Raw genomic sequence first — 15,985 nt, forward strand, 5'->3', positions numbered from 1 at the left:
TTTTAACAAGATACTATAGACACGTCTTGAAATTTTAAATCTAAAAATAGGATTTCATCAAAATATTGTTACTATTCTATTCTGGGCATTGATATACTATGTATTTACTATTTATGGCTCTCTAGACGTGGTAAACACTATACAAAAAATTTAACTTTATTGATCAGAATAGTCCCTCATGAAAAGGAAATTCGGTGGGAAAATGAACTGTGTATATGTTCATAAAGTAACTCAGCTTGACATTTCTGAGGAATAACAAGACTTCACAAAATCAGTAGTGGTATGATAGATATATACAGATTTAAAGAGATTCTTAGGAATAAAAAGGAAACAATAGTTATAGACCCGCAAATCCTTTCCTTGGTAAAAACAAAAGTCAAAGAAATCCTAAATCTACTAACTAGCTATTATACATTGTTGTGAAACCCTGTGTGATGGACAAGCAGAGTTTATGGCATGGTGCTTTTTCCTTTTGGCCCCAGTTTCTGTGAAAAGGTTTAAAAATAGTCATGCTCTGGTTTTTTGTCTAAGAACCAACAAACTTTTTTATCTTCCCCAATAGGAAAACAATGTGTGTTTTGGAGGCAGAAAAAGTACTGTTGATTTATCTGGACTTTAATCACAGGGAAAGTTCATTGAGGATAAAAGGTATTAGTGTGACATACAGAAAATTTGAAAACAAAGAGCTATGAACTGGAATGAGGTATACGTGGACTGTTCTTGAGATTCTAATTCACCAATCAAAAATGCAGGGAGAACCAGCTTAAAATCAGTGAAATTACATGAGACATTTTGTCTCTGGGATGACATAGTCTGTCCCTTCTAATCACACCTGATGCTACTTAGAATCCTGTGACCTGGCCTCTTCTTGAGTTTGACTTCTGCAAGTCAAGAGTAACCTCTGTGTAGTGTAATGGATTTATGGTAATGACCACCTGATTGCCTTGGAGAATGGTAAAATCACCACATTTTATTGCCTGCCTTAAACTATCTTCTTTTCCCTCATTTTTTGAAGGATATCTTTTGCCATCCATCAGTTTATAAGTATATTGCTAATTATCAGCTGTTTCAACCATATATTTTCTCTCACCATGCCTTCTATACCAAGAGATTGATACCCCACTTTTCTTCTCTGTCTTTCACTGTATATCATTCTCACAAGACCCTCACAGCAAAATTCCAGCTTTTCTGACTGACTTTTTGATGCATTAAAGACTTTTCTTTTGTCATAAATTTCCTGTAGAACCCTTACTCCAGAGCTTCTTATTGATCAAATGTTAAATCCCTTTGCTAGTGTTGTTAGGTACCATGGAGTTGGAACTGGTTTATAGATGATCCTCTAGTGGGTTTTCAAAGGCAGTAAATCTCATGGGAGAAGATTGTTCATTTTTCTCCCATGGGGCTGGTGGATTTGAACTCCATACTTTTGGTTTGGCAGAGCAACTCCTTTCCTCCTAGGCCACCAGAGTTTCTAGTGATCAAAGGTATCTTAGAGTTAACGAGTGACTTCTTCCAAAAGCACCTATTTATAATGAATATTTTAGTGAAGTGGATATTTAAGTGATATGGATAGTACAGTGAGGTTTGGGTTGTTTTTGGATAGCCAATATCTTGGAAAAAATGAATTCTGAATAAATGACTAAAATTCAGGGACTGTGAAATATTTATTATTAGATAGGTATATCATTCTAAATCATTCTGTTTAAACAGGTAATATGGTGGTATTCCATGTGCTTGTTTATTTGTGGACAGCTCCTTATCATTCCTGAAATGAGAAATATTGCTGTTGTTAATACATCTACCTTCATTGTAGAAAGAATAGGATTTGGAGCATTTTATATAAAACATAAATACACTTCCTTACAAAGTTAGTGACTCAGTAATAGAGAATATTAGTCATAGATGTCAACCAGAAACGGACTATGCCTTTCTGCTTTCAGAACAGGACTCCAGATGGTAGACAGGAGAGAGAGAAAGAGAGACAGTCTAAGTCACAAAGTGGCTTTTATTTGTCTATTTATTTTTGGAGTGTTTCTCTGAACATCAGTCTACTTGTAAGTCAAATGATCAGAAAGTAATATAAACTGGCTACTTGCATTTAGTTTTTATGCTCGATTAAGAATGAATTTTATTTCCTCTATTTTTGTGAAAGTTTAATGAGAACCACCTACTTGAAAAAAACATTCTCGTAATTTCTGGAATTTTATCTGGAAGAAGTTGTGTATTTCGGTGTCCATTTCCTTTTCTAAAAAAAATTCTCTGAGTAATGAATTTGAGTCTCAGGAAAATTTCCATTTTCATACTAGTATCTCTACTTCTTATCGTTTTATAACAAATATCTACAGATCAATGTGTTTCACTGTGCCCCACTGTTATGATAGCTGTAATTTATGCTTGAATATATACAATATGATATGATGCTTATTTCTCTTGGGGTAAGTGACAAGCTTGCGTTCTGATCAGGATTTGTACTCCAGGGTTTCTCAGCAGGAATTCTAACTGTGAGTCCTATGCTCTAGAGGTGGCTACTAGTAAGCTTTGCCATTTTGCATTATGAATTTCAGATACAAATTTTTCAACTGGAAAAAGTCTTGACCTGTCACCTAGCATGATGAATGTTATTAGAAATGAGCTCTTATTAATAAAATTAAAGCAATTCAAGCTATATAGATAAACTAGAGATATTGAAAGAGATCTTTCTCATCCTTATGTGAACAGAGCATAAGAGTCCATATCCTGACCCTTAGGAATGATGCTCCACGTTAAATCCTTAATGTTTCTATGCCCAGTGGTAAACTGGGGGGTCCTGGCTATCTGATATCTGGAAAGAAGGTGATAGAATATTTTGTTCCTCTTAACATTTGTGTTGTGACTTTTTTTCTTTTTCATGTAAGTTGATGGTCAGAGCACCTAACAGGACAGAGAATTGACAATTTAGTTTAATATGTCACTATTTGGTCTAAGACTCAGTTTCCTGATTACTTGGTAGGAAGGTTGCAGGGAGTAGTTAACACTTATATAATTAAAACGTCTCCACTGGCTGCTGTTATCTGTCAAAAGAAACTGTAAGAGTTGTTATGGACTAATTAGGTTGGGAGCCAGTTTGAAATATGCGACTATTGAGACGTTTACAAAGAGTTTCTGCAAATTATATATATGCCTAAAATGACTATTCTTTTCACTTTGCAGGAATAGTCTTCATTTCCTTTATTCTATAGGTGTCTTCAGTATTATGCATCTCAAATCCTTTTGAAGATGGGTGGAGTACAAAATTTAGATGAAAAAAGAAAATAATAGAGCGCTCTTATTGGTTCCTTTGGAGGAGGAGCCCATGGCTTTTCTCTTCACTTGTAGCTTATCTTGAAGTAGCTGATAAACTTGCTCTAACAAAAACAAAATACCTTGCTAACCAGGTGCAGGGCAGGTGGAGAAAAGATAGGAAATGGTGCCTGAGGTTTCTATTTTTAATTGGCAATGCTTTAGTACTTTTCAAGATTGCATAACCCCAACCCTACCCCTAAGTCCTGAAAAGAAACTTTGCCTTTGACACTACTGGGAAGATAACTCAAAGGCACTTAGGCCTTGAGGTGTGGCAAACAAGTCTTGGTACTAACAGTGTGGGAAGCAATCACCTGAGAAGCAGTATTCCTAATTTGAGTTTAATCGCTTCTTCAAACATTAGACCCTTGTGTCTTTCTGGAACACCAAAGGAAAAAAAAAAGAATGCAAAGAACTGATCACCATCATCATGTTTCTCCATACACACAATGCCCTCTCCTTTCCAGGTGCGTCACTCTGGTCGAACAGCAAAGGAGTCTGAGAATTTATAGAGTTAGTCGAAACTGATCTTGCTCGGGTGGTTTCCTCACCCAGGTGCCCAGGCCAGCTTTCTGAAACGCTTTAAACAGCTGCTGCTTAACCGACTGGTAGGTGTAAGCCCCAAGCTTGGCTTCACAGTACATTGATGGCGTGTCTCCATGGCTTGGTATCCGTGTGCTCAGCTGGGGAATAGAAACCGGAAAGCACAAAGAAATGATCCAGCAGAACTCAAAGGCTTTCCTAGATGACTCAAACCACCATATATACACTTTAGAAGCAAAACATTAAGTCTTGGTTTTGGGCTTTTAAAATTTCCCTTCTGTCATCCTTTAAAGCAAACAAAACACAACACTATTAGAGGACAACTTCAATCATTCTCTCATGGAAATCTACGGAAAGCTTAGTTGTTAAGAAAATGTTTTATTATCCAGAAGTGTGAATGAACAGAAGCAGCATATACCTCGCCTACTGTTTAAACCAGGAATACCACCTTTCTTCTGAGGAGCTGCTGGTGGATTTGAACTGCCAAAGAGATGTAACCTTTGGGTTAGCAATGCAGACAAGACTATCAGAACTCGCTACTAAAGAACTATGATGTACAATATTCAGTATTCTCTAAATTGACAAAACTGTTTATCTTACATTCCAGTACAATTACCTTATTCTTCTGTTTGTAGATCAATCAGGAGACTATTATTCCTATTTGTAGGCCTTATTGCTGTGGGTTTTCAGAGGCAATAAATCACATAGGAGTAACTGGTGGGTTTGAACACTTTTGCCTTTGCCTTAACTGTTAGGCCACAAGGGCTCTCTTATATTTGTTATTGTTATTGTTATGTGCGGTCAAGTTGCCTGCAACTCATAGTGACCCTATACATAATAGCTCTGAACCCTGCCCTATTCTGAGCCAGTCTCAATGTCTCTGACACACTTCACTCCATTATTTCAGTTACTGTCAATCTAGGATCTTCCCCTCTTGGGCTGTCCCTCCACCCTTCCAAGCTTGATGGTCCTTCTCCAAGGACTGGTTCCTTTTGGCCATGTGCCCAAAGTATGTGAGACATAGTTTTGCCTCTAAGGAGTAGTTTGGTTTCACTCTTTCCAGCTGTTTGTTCAGAACAAACCTGTTTGTTCTCTTTGCAGTTAGGAAGGAAGGAGATTAGAAGAAATGACCAAATGGCAGAATGACACCTGCAAAACCTGCAAGAGCCAGGACTTCATTCATGTGGGTGGCTACTGCCAGGTCTAGGGAAAGAGGATGTGGGATGGGCAGAGAGAGAGAAAAAAAAATTGCATTTAGTCAGTGGCTGGCTCTGAATGAGCTGCATTATCTCCAGGTCATGGGCATCATGTTCTACATCTGGTCTCTCCCAAGCACAGGACCATCTCCAGCAGCCACTGCCTCTCCAGTACCTGGTCAACAATCAACCTGCAAGTCTTGCTGGAGACAGAAGACCCTGCTCTGGCTGCATAAAGGTGTTGCTGTGTTCTTTCATATGTGGAAGCGCAGTCTTAGAAGGGCAGAAAATATGCTCTTTCAGCTCCTCGTCTATGTAAAGCATCAATGGAGCCAGAAAGTTTTCAGGCACTATGTATCACAGCTTCCCACTACAAGCCTTCTCTCTGTCCAGGAACTCATGATCCCATGTCTTCTCTGAGCATTTATTGTTGTGTGCTGTCATGTTGGAACCAATTCACTGCTGACTCTTCAGGAGGTTTCCAGGTAGGAAACTGGAGAGTTCCCATCTTTGGAGATTTGGTTTCCTTATATCCACACTGGAAATGACAATTGCACCAGAAAGTTTCTGTGAGCTTTTCTTATGACACCATGTGTAAGTTGGTTTATAGTCTGGTGCACATGAGGTGCTTGCAAATTACTCCCTTTTCTGCTTGATTTGCTAGTGACAGAACATGTCTCAAACTCTAATGGATGGAGTGTCAGGTGATGGTAACATTGCTATTCATGGTTCAGGCTTTGAATATCAAAACTTCAGAGCCTAAGTCTTTGAGGGGGTATCTATTGGCCTGGGCATTTAGGGAACAGGAAACCCAAATCTCAACTAGTTTTTGAGTCCTGTGTCACCCTCGCTGGAATCAAATGACAGCTCCCTGCCAGGCTCATCACCTGTGAGCTGTGTTCAGGATGTGAGCCTGGTCCAGCTGTATCAGCTTGTCCCTAGACAGCAACGCATGTGACCTACCTTACCATAAAGTCTTGCCCAACGGGCAGAGAACACATGCTTGCAGAGTCTTGACGAGCCCCCACAGTCTCTCTTCCCTGTGGTGGCATTAATAATCTCCAGGTCCGCATTACCCACAATCCAGTTCACGCTGAAGGGGGGAGACTTTCCTGGCTGTCGTGCTTCTGCATTACTCACTCCTGTCCGCAGAGAAATAGAAAGCAGCCAAGCATTAATATTCCTGGCCCCAAACGAGGCTCCTGTGAGACCAGCTAATGGGAAATAAAGTTGGGTTTGCTCTGGTAGGAGGTATTCACATGCACATAGTCCTGATTCCCTCCACCCACCTCCCCATTAAATACCCAGTAGGTTCATTCTGAGGTTATGACTTGACCTGTAGGGATGGATGCTGAAAACAGAGTATAGCCATAATGACAGCTCTTGCTTGAAAATATTGCAAGGACCTGTTTATAACCTTTTAATTTAAAAGATTGTGCGGGAAGGCTTGTAATAATAAAACACTGCCCTGATTCTCTCCCGCTTACTTTCTATAAATATTTGTTGAATGAATTAATGAACAAATGGAGCCATGTAAAAGCAACCTAAGAATACATGTTTATAAGGCACTTGGCTTCGTGTCTATCTATGCACTGAGTAAAATCTCAAGGGGAGAAAACAATACCAGGTAGACCCTTAAGTTTATACTTCAGTTAAAGAGAAAAATAGTAATATTAATAGACCAGAAAGAAGAGAGATGTGAATCAAGTGATGTGATCCAAAACCCAAACTGGCTATATAATTTACAATTTGCACCCAGTGCAAATGGACCACACACTTTTGTCAATTTGTAGTATTATGAGGTCTTGCTTGCTATGAAGCTGAAGCTATGTTAATGAAATTCAAATATTGACAGGTGGACTTGTGTCAGAGGATCTTCCAGGTCAAAACTGACTAGGAAGAAAGGCTTGGTGATCTACTTTTAAAAATTAAATGATGGAAACTTTATAGATTTCAAAATATTGTCTAAGACTTTGATTCATTTATTGAGAGGGAATCGAAGGTAAGGGATCTCTCCACCAGGTAGGGTGACATAGTGGCTATAACAACGGACTCAATCATATCAACAATTGTGAAGATGATGCTGGGCCAAGCAATGGGCTGTTCTGCTGAATATAGAATTGTCATGAGTTGGAGTCAGTATAACTGCAACTAACATCTGCAAAAGGAAAATGCAAGACTATAGTTAAAAATTTATTACGAATTTTGAGAAAGCAACAGCTGAGTATTAAACTAAGCACAGTCTCTTAGTATGGGGTTGTGTGTGCACTCAACTTATTCTGTCCTGAAAATAGTTAAAAAAAAAATCAAAGAAGTCCTTATTTCAAAGTGTTTCCCTCCATGTCAGAAAAGCTCTGATCTTCAATTGGAACTACATAATCATATCTGTAATTGGTTCAAAAGTAGACCAGACATGGAGCAAACTACTTTTTGTTTTGTCAACCTATGTAGATAATCACACACTGTTGCTTGCTTCTAACCTCAGACCTAGACTCAACTCTTACCCAGCCATCCAATGATGCTCTTAGTTCTGAAGTCTGGTAACCTGTTGGGAGTTTCTGAAGTAATCTCACCATCCTTATGCCACTGTGACCCCCCCTGGATAATTTTAAACTTTGCAAGATTCTGATGCTGCCATGCTTTCTCCACTCATCTGCTTTTCCTTTGAAGGTTATGTTTGCAAATTGGTAACCTTCAAAGGAGGCAAAGAATCTGAAGAAAACCATGCTGCAGCAGTTTGGAGGCAAGAAGCAGTTTCCCAGGTGTAAACAAGCCAGATGATTTCAATATTCTAAACTTTCCTGTGGCAATCTCATACATAATAGATGTAACCCTAATAAGTTCTAAAGGGGGCATGCCATATATCCCAGTCTCTGTTCAGAGTCACATTCAGAGAAATTCAGTGTAAGATGCAAAAGTAAGCAGAAGAGTTCAATTTCTTCTTTGTTGATGTAGAGAGTTACAACTTATGACTTAGTTAGCTTGTAACTACTTGTTAAATGTCACTTCATCTCTCTCCCAAGATGTCTTACAGGTTGACACATCTCCCCACATTTAACTTGACTTTCTTCTTCTCTTTAGTTCTATATTGGAAAGATCCACTTAGCTTCTGGTATGCATTGAATTGGGTCCCCCATAAATATGTGAACTGTTAAGTCTTGTACCTGTAAATAGGACTGCACCTATAAAGAGAAGATTCATTGACTATGCAAAGGCATTTGATTGTGTGGATCGCAATAAATTGTTGCTAATCTTGAGAAGAATGGGAACCTCAGAACACTTAATTGTGCTCTTGCTAAGCCTGTATTTGGACCAGGAGGCAGTCGTCAGAACAGAGCAAGGAAATACTGCATCGTTCGAAATCAGGAAAGGAGTATGTCAGGGATGTGTCCTGTGTCCATACCTTTTCAATCTGTATGGAGAACAGATAATTCAGGAGGCTGGACTTTATTAGGAGGAATGTGGTATCAGGATTGGAGGAAGACTCTTCAACAACCTGCATTATGCAGATGACAGACCTTTGCTTGTCCAAATTGAGAAGGACCTGAAGTGTTTGCCACAGAAGGTCAAGGACTGTAGTCTCCAATATAAATTGAAGCTCAACATTAAAAAAGTTGAAGATTATCACCTTTGGGCTGATTTGCAGCACCGCAATAGTTGGAGAAGAGATTGAGGTTGTTAACAATTTCAGCTTGCTCAGCTCCACAATCAACTTTCTTGGCATCAGCAGTTAGAAAATCAAAAGATGAATTGCACTAGGAAGTCTGATATCAGGAACCTCTCCAAAGTGCTAAAGAGCAGTGATATTGAGGGGAGAGCATAAACCCCATTTTATGTGTCTGGTGCCCTCCAGGAGCCTGACTCAAATCCAACCTTGAAAAGAACTCATCAATTCCAGAGGCAGAAGTGGGCCATAAAAATTCTTAGCTTAAGGAGTGGTCAATTAAGGGTAGAACAAACACAGATGCACCAGAAAGCCTTATCAGGTGGGGTCTTATCTGTTTTTGCAAAGTTTAGAATTAACTTGTTTAATTTGCCCTACTTGACTTTGGGCAGAAACAAGCATGGCACCTGAAGAAGTGTGTAAGGGACACGGAAAGAGCAAAGACAGGCAGAATAGCCACTTAAACACCAGCCAGTCATAAGCCAACCCACATGACTGATCCATCTGCCCACCAACCATGTTCACAATTACCCCACCCCAGACAAAGGCACCTGAAAGGGCTTAAAAAAGCCCCTTAAAAGAGGGCTGGGGGATCTCTAGTCATCTTTCTACTAAGAGAGGGAGCCCCCCATGTGGAAACTGTTCTGCAATGTAAAGCACTCTTTGTTATTTGCATACATGGGGCGTGGTCTTTTGGGGCGGCACTTTGTGGACCTAACAATATCAGTCTAGAGACTAAGGTGCACCTGATCCAGGCCATGGTCTCTGCAATTACTTGTAATCATGAGTGAGTTAGACAGTGAGGATAACTGAAGAAGAATTGATGTCTTTGAGTTGTGGTGCTGGATAATATTATGGAACATATGATGGACAACCAAGAGAACAAATAGGTCTGCCTTGGAGAGGGTGAAACCAAGTTTCTCCTTGAAAGCAGGCTTTTGAAGCTCCGTCTCACATACTTTGGGCATGTGGCCAGGAAGGAACAGCCCTTGGAGAAGGATGTCATGCTCAGAAGGGTGGAGGGACAGTGCAGGAGAGGAAGATCCTGGATGAAATGGATTGATACAGTGACTGGGGCAATGGGGGTTGGTGTGTTGGAATTAGTGAGACTGGCTCAGGACAGGGCAGGCTTCAGAGCTGCTGTACACAGCGTTGCTATGAGTCACAGGTGACTCAATGGCACAAAACAATGGGTTCTATCTTAAAGCTAATCAGTTATGAATTACAGAAAGATTAAATTAGACACAGACACACAGATGGGGCAAGACAGAGACAGACTCATTTACAAATTCAAAAATGTTAAGGATTGTACCAACTTCTGGAAGCTGAAATAGACAAGGAAGGCCTTTCCCCTAAAGACTTGTTTTAAAATAAAGATTCTAATTTTCTGAAATAGAGATTATTTTTGTTTTTTAAAGTAACTAGCTTGTATATAGTATTTCTTTTATGGCGGTCGTTGTTGTGTGCCCTTAGGTTGAGACTGACTCAGTGGATTTTCAAAGGTAGTAAACTGCACAGGAAGAGATTGCCCATCCTTTCCATACTTCTTCTATGGTAGTTCTAGGTAACTAACCTGCTGTTGTTGTTATTATGTGCTATTGAGTCAGAACCGAGTCATAGCTGACCTTACAACAGATTTTTCAGAGGCAGTTAATTGCACAGGAGGAAACTGTCCATCCTTCTCCTGTGGAGCAGCTGATGTATTCAAACTTCCTGCCTTCAGAATTGTAGCTCAGCTTCTTACCACTAGGCTGTCAGAGTTCCCTAGGTCCCTAATTCTCTGCTTCCTATTCTACTACTATTCTAGGTCTTTCTCCTTCCATGCATTTTATTCTATTTCATTTTCCAATGGAAGATCTAGAATAAGGAATGGATAATGTGCTGTGAGAGAAAAGAAATCTACTAAATTGTGTTAGTTATTTATCAGATATCATGTAGTAGAGTGCATGAAAAAAACTGTACTGGATGTTTTGGCATTTAGAAGGCCATAAGAATGGCTGTTCAAGGGTGATAGCAAATAGTTATTACATGCTGGTAAAGAAGTCTTAGTATTAGTAACATAATCCAAGCACAAATACATCTACTTATCACTTATTGACTTTCTATCTGTGTTTCATTGACTATGCAAAGGCATTTGACTGTGTATATCACATCAAACGGTGGCTAACTCTGAGAAGAATGAGAATCCCAGAACACTTGATAGTTCTAATGAGAAACCTATACTTGGACCAGGAGGCAGTCATTAGAACACAGCAAGGAAATACTGCATGGTTCAAAATTGGGAAGGGTGTATGCCAAGGATGTGCCCTATCTCCATATCTTTTCATTCTATATGTGGAACAGATTATCTGGGAAGCTGAGCTCTATGAGGAGAATTGTGGCATCAGGATTGGAGGTAGCCTCATCAACAATTTTTGTTATGCTGATGACACAACCCTGCTTGCTTAAACTGAGGAGGACCTGAAGTGCTTGCTGCAGAAGGTCAAGGACTGCAGCCTTCAATATGGATTGAAGCTCAACATCAAAAAAACAAAGATTCTCACAGCTGGGATGATTGGCAGATTATGATAGATGGTGAAGAGATAGAGGTTGTTAACAGCTTCAGTTTGCTTGGCTCTACAATCAACACTTTTGGTACCAATAGCCAGGAAATTAAAAGACGAATTGCACTGGGAAAGTCTGCTATCAGAGACCTCTCCAAAGTATTAAAGAGCAAGATGTCAGTCTAGAGAATAAGATGTGCCTGATACAGGCCATGGTCTTTGCAATTATTTGTAATGCCTCAGAAAGCTGGACAATGACTAGAGATGATAGGTGAATTGATGCCTTTGAGCTGCAGTGCTGGAGAAGAGTGTTGAATATACCATGGACTGCTAGGAGAACAAACAAGTTCATCCTGGAGAGGGTGAAGCCAGGGTGCTCCTTCGAGGCAAGGATTCTGAAGCTTCATCTGACATACGTTAGGCATGTTACAAGGGGGGGAACAGTGCTTGGAGAGTGACGTCATTCTTGGGAGGGTAGAGGGACAGTACAGGAGAAGAAGACCCTCAATGAGGTGGATTGATTCAGTGATTGGGGTAATAGGGATAAATATGTTAGAGACAATAAGATTGGCACAGGATAGAGCAGGGTTTAGGGCTATTATACATAGGGTTGCTATGAGTCGCAGGTGACTTGATGGCACATAACAACAACAACAACAACAAGAAGTTATATGGAATTTTCTATTTATGACAACAGTGAAAAATTCTACTATCCAACCATTTTGTTCATGGTTGATTTATATCTGGTGATAAAGAATACAGATGTTTGAGGTGAGAGTAAGACTGGCCATGATAGTTGAAATTGTAATCAACTTGACAGAGCCATGATTCTTAGTGTCTGGCAATTACGTAATGATACAATTTAGCAGTTATATAATGATTTAGCCAGCTTCCATTTTGTGACCTGATATAGCGATCCTCCATTTTCATAGAATACAAATTTTCATTTAACATCCTGGTCACTGATAACTAACCATGTTGCTAAGTGAGGAGTGGGTATAATTGGGACTAGGTTTTCCTTGGGCATTGCAGTATATACTTCCACTGAGAGCTATTTTTTTATTAAAGTAAGAACATTCTGATACCAATCTCAATCTTTGTCACTGAGTTGAAACTGACTCATAGTTCACTCTTCAGTGGGTTTCTAATGGCACAAGAAGCTGCAAATCTTTCTCCCACAAAGCCTCTGGAATTGGTCTTCACTTAAATTCAGGAAGGTTTTGTTATTAGTTGCCATCATATTCACAACTAATATTGACCCATGTACCATGGAAGAAAATACTAGAGAGCTTGTCCCATTCCTGTCATTGGCTGCCTTCCCCTGTCAATGTTCTGTTAAGACCAGATCATTGAGGTCCATAGAGTTTTCACTGGTTGATTCTTGGAAGCAGATCAACAGGCCTTTCTTTCCAGTTCATTTCAGTCTAGAAGTACTGCAGAAATCCACATCAAAGCAACAGGCAAGCCTACACTGACATAGAGTTGCACTGTTGGGGAACTTAACAGAAGTCTCTCACATGAAAGGTCAGATTCTAACAATGAGCATCTGATGCCACAGCATTCAAATTGACCCACTTGAATCTCAACTGCAGAGTGAGCAGATCTGAGGCTCCCCATGCTGTATCTCCCCAACACAACTTTCACAATTAAGAGGCTCCTTGGGCAGAATAAATACCCACTCACTGAACATAAAGCTTATCTAGGGCTAAAATCTGTCACTTATGCAGCCTGGCTTCCCAAGTGAAAATCACATGGCCATGGATGGGCAGTGTCGGACACTCAGGCTTATTTCATTCATGTCAGCTCTTCCTTTTTTTCTTGAAGTGATTCACTGTGGCAGCTACTAACTCCCAAATGCCAGGCAGGGAAAGCAATCTGGTACCTTGGCAGTCATGGGCTGTCCTACTGGGCACAGACTGCCTTGGCAAATTGAGGCAGTTGCTGAGGTCAGGGATGACTAGGTACAAAGAGAGGCAGTCACTGCCCCAGATCTGTACTCAAGCCAGGTACCATCATAGACAGCAAGAACACCCTCCTTACTCCTGCTCCCTCCTGCTTCCCCCCTCTTCTTCTTTGGCCCCCAAAGGAATCAAGACTGGGCATTGATGCAAAGAGCTCAAACCTTATAATCTGAGTCTTTTTGCCAAGGTCTGAATTCAGAAAGGAAAGTCTTGGATTGCTTGATATTGGTATTAGGGCTCCCTGGCTCCCCTACATGATATGCCAGCTCCCTCCCTCCTCCTTATTTCTCTTTGTTGTATAATAGTGTTGCCACTTTGCTGCTGGCTCTCAGCACCCAAACACCTGGCCTTTGGTGAGGGAACCAGCTGCGCCTCTGGCAAGGATCTCTGGCACATTCCATCTGCCGGCCTCCCCAGGAGAACCAGCACTATGCCAGGGAAGGCAACCACTGCCTTTTCAATGCAGACTATAGAATCTGCTCAATACACAGAGGAATGACAGGGGAGGAAAGGCACAGTGGTGCTACAAGAGAGATAGAAAGAACTAATTGGCGAGAATATGGTGACTTAACCTGCCAGACTGGCTGCTTCTACACTGATCACCAACAGTCTAATAACATTTTATCTTTAGCTTTGGCTCCAATCTTTATCATGTGCAGAAATAAAGCAGTACATACAGAGATTTGTTCAGGCTATAAATAATACTTAAGCTCATTGTAGAGTTTATTATTCAAAATGGCTTTCCTAGCCACTGAACTTGGCTTTGTCTTGTGAATAGGTGGAAATATGCAGGAGTGGCATCCATTTCCTAAACAACGTTTCCTGGAAACTCAATGAACTTTGAGCAATGATGACACTTAGAGACAGTCTTCAGATCTTTTGTTCATAGGGTATCTATGAGTTGTGTTCAACTTGACAGTAATCAACAACAAATCTGTCCACAAGGGAATTGGCTAGTCTCAACAATAGCCAAAGGAATCTCCGTTAAATTGAATGATCCAGCAGCAGAAGAAGAAATCTTCCATGCCAACAAAGAAGAATATGAAGTAACAGCAACAAGAGTATGAAAGTTATTCTTCAGGACCAGAGCAATAGCCATAGCAGTTGAAGCAGAGGAAGAGAGAGCCAACATGAGATGGAGCTGACTGCTACCCATCCCACTGCTACAAACTCTGAACAGAACCAGAGCTAAGCAAAGAGCCTTTGCACAAGTATGTTGGACAATTGTGGTAGTGGTGAGGGGGCAATAATGAAAGGACTAAGAACTTGGTAACACTGGTCTAAAGCCTCAAGGCTCAAAGCTGAGATACATACAAGAACGTATTGGAAGTTGACTGTACTCAGCTACTAACCTGAATTAAAGCCTTTTGACTTCCTCAATATGCTTCTGTGTGGTCTGTGAGCTATCACATTGGATTTTGGACCCAATAAAGAAGTAAGATGGGTGTTGAGATGTGTAGAAAGAAGTATAGGAACATGGGGGATCTGTCAGACCTCATGGAAATTGCTTTTGTAGTGTTGATACTGTTGACAGGGACAATTCGCCCCCTTTGTGAAGTGGGTGAAGGTCAGATATGGCCGTTCCCATGTGGCCCTTGATCTTTTTAACACTCATACATGTGATTATGTAAACATAATTATAAAATCTGCTCATTTTTACATTATATACCTCTTCTATATATGTTATCTCCATTATCTATCTATCTATCTATCTATCTATCTATCTATCTATCTATCTATCTATCTATCTATCATCTTAGGAAATCAAATAATAGCATACGGGTGACAAAAGATAAATTCTACAAACCAAAGATGTCACTTTGAGGAAGAAGGTGCAGCTGACCTAAGTCTTTTTAATTGTCTCAGATGCATGCAAAAGCTAGATGATATAAAAGGAAGACAGAAGAATCGATGCATTCAATTTTTTATTCTGGTGAAGAATCTTGAATAAACCAAGGAGTGCCAGTAGAATAAACAAATCAATATTATTAAAAAATACAATTAGAATATTCCTTAGGAACAAAGATAGTAAGACAAAGATGGTTTGCTTACTTTCATTAGGAAAGACCAGTCACCAGAAAAGGACATCATGGCTAATTGAGTTCATAATCAGTGAAAATGAGGGAAACCTTCAATGAGATGGGTTAACACAGTAACACAGTAACCCCTGAACTGGAGTCAAGCATGTTGATGATGATGAAGATGGGCCAGGACCAGAAAGTATTTAATTTTACACAGGACACTGCCACAAGTCAGACCAACTATATTACAGCGACAACAGCAACAATAACACATATGACCACATGCACTAGCACCTAAAATATGAAATAGAATTACAAATACAGCAACAATCTTTATTATTATGAAATCTCTCCATAAGCATCCTTGGAGTGGAATGTGTAAATCTATAAGATCATAAAAAACTGCTTTATGCTGATTTGTTGCTATTGTTGTTATGGGGTTATGTCAAATCAATGACAATCCTGTGAATGACAGATCTGAGCATTACTCTATCATGTGTCATTCTCATAAATTCTGCTGCATTTGAGCCCAATGTTAAGCTCTCAGTGTAAACCAATATCATTGACGGTCTTGGGAATCAGGATAGATGAGTTCTACTCATGTCTTTGCTCCTAGTTTTCTGTCACCTTAAGTCATATTACTGATCATTGTTGCCCTTAGTTTTGTCTCTGATAATGATAACTTCTCTCCTTCACAAGATATGATGAAGATCAAAAACATAGATAAAAATTTTTTTAA

At 39.9% G+C, this 15,985-nt stretch overlaps 1 protein-coding gene across 1 annotated transcript in view; it reads right to left on the bottom strand.

Moving 5' to 3' along the window:
• Positions 1 to 3,824: 3,824 nt before the first annotated feature.
• The window catches only part of LOC102877262 (double-stranded RNA-specific editase B2-like), a 337,013-nt gene continuing 324,852 nt past the window's right edge, over positions 3,825 to 15,985 (bottom strand). Inside the window, exons 9-10 of the mRNA XM_006888956.1 lie at positions 6,021 to 6,199; positions 3,825 to 4,001 (exon numbers count right to left, since the gene is read on the bottom strand). Coding sequence (XP_006889018.1) covers positions 3,825 to 4,001; positions 6,021 to 6,199 — 356 coding nt within the window. The remainder of the gene's footprint in view (positions 4,002 to 6,020; positions 6,200 to 15,985) is intronic.

This window comes from Elephantulus edwardii, unplaced genomic scaffold, assembly GCF_000299155.1.
Source record: "Elephantulus edwardii isolate Elephantulus edwardi_28Jun2011 unplaced genomic scaffold, EleEdw1.0 scaffold00073, whole genome shotgun sequence".
NCBI lineage: Eukaryota > Metazoa > Chordata > Mammalia > Macroscelidea > Macroscelididae > Elephantulus > Elephantulus edwardii.